This window comes from Ptychodera flava, chromosome 21, assembly GCF_041260155.1.
Source record: "Ptychodera flava strain L36383 chromosome 21, AS_Pfla_20210202, whole genome shotgun sequence".
In the NCBI taxonomy this organism is placed as follows: Eukaryota; Metazoa; Hemichordata; class Enteropneusta; family Ptychoderidae; genus Ptychodera; species Ptychodera flava.
The window spans coordinates 26,340,295-26,342,794 of NC_091948.1; the positions used below are offsets into that span (position 1 = coordinate 26,340,295).

Here is a 2,500-nt window from a genome sequence, read left to right on the forward strand (position 1 = left end):
TGATTGATTAAAGGGTGTAACTCAGCTCCCGCTACCGCCGTCATGTGATTTTGCTAAATATCTGCAGATGAGACCAAAGGTATGAATTTAAGGTCGAATACCCAACTTGGCGATATTGCTGCTGAACATGAACTTAAAAGTAAGCTTCAACAACGGCTCAAATTCTCTTTAGCGTTACTAATCCTTACTATGGTGCTTGAAATATTCCTTTGTACATTTGTGCAGTTCTCATGCGATATCGGAGTCTACATTTTTGACCATTCAGTTTTTGATGATTTTATTATGTAATTTAAGCGATAATTAGACCAACCGCATTGCCTATTTTTCTTTAGCTTGCTGTTTTTGCAACAGGTCACTGACATGAATAACCAAAATCACAGTCGGTAAAGTTTGAAGGAGAACGCAAAGACAACGTATCGGAAAAATAACGAAATTGTTGTCGTAAACTTTCCCTTTTCAATCGTGTAAAATATTTTATTTTCGACGATCTTACACAGAAGCACTCGACTTCGTCAACCAAGCGATTTTATCCCAAAAGCTTAGACAAGCGTCTTCGTTTTGGAGTCTCAAAGTTACGTCTTAAAATTGAATGTCGGTTACAGATAACAAAAAATGGACAATATTGAACTATCTTGTCGTGTTTCAGATTATACTTGAAGGCCATGTTGGAGACGGCGTCACAGGGACCATTGCTATCGATGATATTAGTTTGCGATGTGGTTCTTGCAACAATCCAGGTATTTCGACACAGTAAATTATCTTTTCACAACATTTCACAGGTGACGGTGTACTTATGATATGATACATCTCAAAAATATTACATTTATGTACTACTTTCTTCTTTGACATTTTATTCCGTCGATATTACACCAAAGTGTTTCGTCATGAACATTCATTGCAGAAATTGTTGTCACGGGAGATACCATTGCGACTGGAGGTACTGATTTACCACAAGACATCAGTGAATGGTCATCCGGGGACGATTTGGTTTGTCCATCATACGACATTCAATGGACAAGCTATTACAGTAAGTAAATGTTGTCAGTCATTGAGTTACTGGTGAGAAGTTAATTCTCAATGACGTTCATGTAAAGTTTCCTAACGCGTTCTAGTGTCGGTCGTCCCTACCATCGCCCTATCATATCGGGTTAAAGGGACAAAGTCGGCCATTTTTCATGAATTTTGTTAGATACGAAACACTATTTATATTGTGTGACATGTTGAAAGATACTGAATGAATGGGTAACCATGCTTATATTCGAAGCCTGTTTTAGACACGATACATGAAACCAACGCGAGAAAGAATAAATGGTCATGACCATTTATTCTTTCTCGCGATGGTTTCATTTAATTTGTCTAAAACCAGGGTCGAGTATTTGCATAGTCACCGACCCACCCATTCATTCAGTATCTTTCAACACGTCAAACAATATAAAGAGTGTCTCGTATCAAACAAAATTCACGGAACATGGCCGACTTTGTCCCTTTAAACATTGTTTACAGTAAAAGTGCACTTTCTAAAACAATAGGGGAGTTTTCTTCTTCCGGTCTATCTCCGTCATTCCGTGCGATCACTGAAACAATCAAACACAGACAGGGAATTTTGACTAACTAAAATTTGAATTTATACCTAAATTAGATTTAAACTGGTGGTTTTTGCTTATATGTCCATCACTGTCAACTGTGTTTTATAACGAGAGGTTGTTTCATGCGACTAGGATTCAATTCTTCTGAAGATTTCAAATTAAAATGTATCTTTTTCTCTTTTCAGCCACTGATGAAACATCGACGGGTAAGCTATATTTTTTTTCAATACCATACATCATCACATGTACCTCTAAGATAGATGTGTATAGATGCATAAGTTATATTTTAATTGTGATCGTTTAGTTGGTGCTAACATATGATTATTCTGGACGATGGAGTTATATCACTGTCATGAGAGGAAACAAAAATTCATCCAAAGTGAGTTGAGGGTGATTATTACAAAGTTGCCGTTATTACTTGCGCTTTGCGATCAGATACCGGTGTACTCTTATCTCGTTGAAATGGCTGCCATATGGTACAGTTCAGATTCTTTGTTTGAAGTAAGGCCGATTTATGTGATTATAATCGTTCGGATTGACACTCAGGCTGATTATTGCCAAGTAAACGATAACAGTGCGTGCTGTAAATTGTTTATAGTTTACGATTATCATTTTAATTAAATGAAATTTCAGAGAGTTATCAAGTGACGATTGGAATTGCAAGTGACGGTGCCAATTTAAATAAAATAGAAAGATAATGTCTGCAACATTCCGATGTCAACAGCACGCTAAATTCAAAGTATATTTTCGCACACATCTTTCAGGGACAGTTAACAAAATGAAAGTTGAAAACAACAATTATAAATCATAATTACGTGGGTTGGTGCGATTGACTGCCCACAGTTACAGTGTCGCTCGTAGATCTTCTTTCTCGCAGAGAAAAAATCCTGTAGAAAAGCACATTTGCCGGTGGA

The 2,500-nt window shown here is 36.9% G+C and overlaps 1 protein-coding gene across 1 annotated transcript in view; it reads left to right on the plus strand.

The window, feature by feature from the left end:
* Window positions 1–2,500, plus strand: part of LOC139120939 (scavenger receptor cysteine-rich domain-containing protein DMBT1-like) — a 78,639-nt gene that overhangs the window by 6,046 nt on the left and 70,093 nt on the right. The window contains exons 4-6 of the mRNA XM_070685529.1: window positions 647–737; window positions 902–1,027; window positions 1,772–1,792. Of these exons, the coding sequence (XP_070541630.1) occupies window positions 647–737; window positions 902–1,027; window positions 1,772–1,792 (238 nt within the window). The remainder of the gene's footprint in view (window positions 1–646; window positions 738–901; window positions 1,028–1,771; window positions 1,793–2,500) is intronic.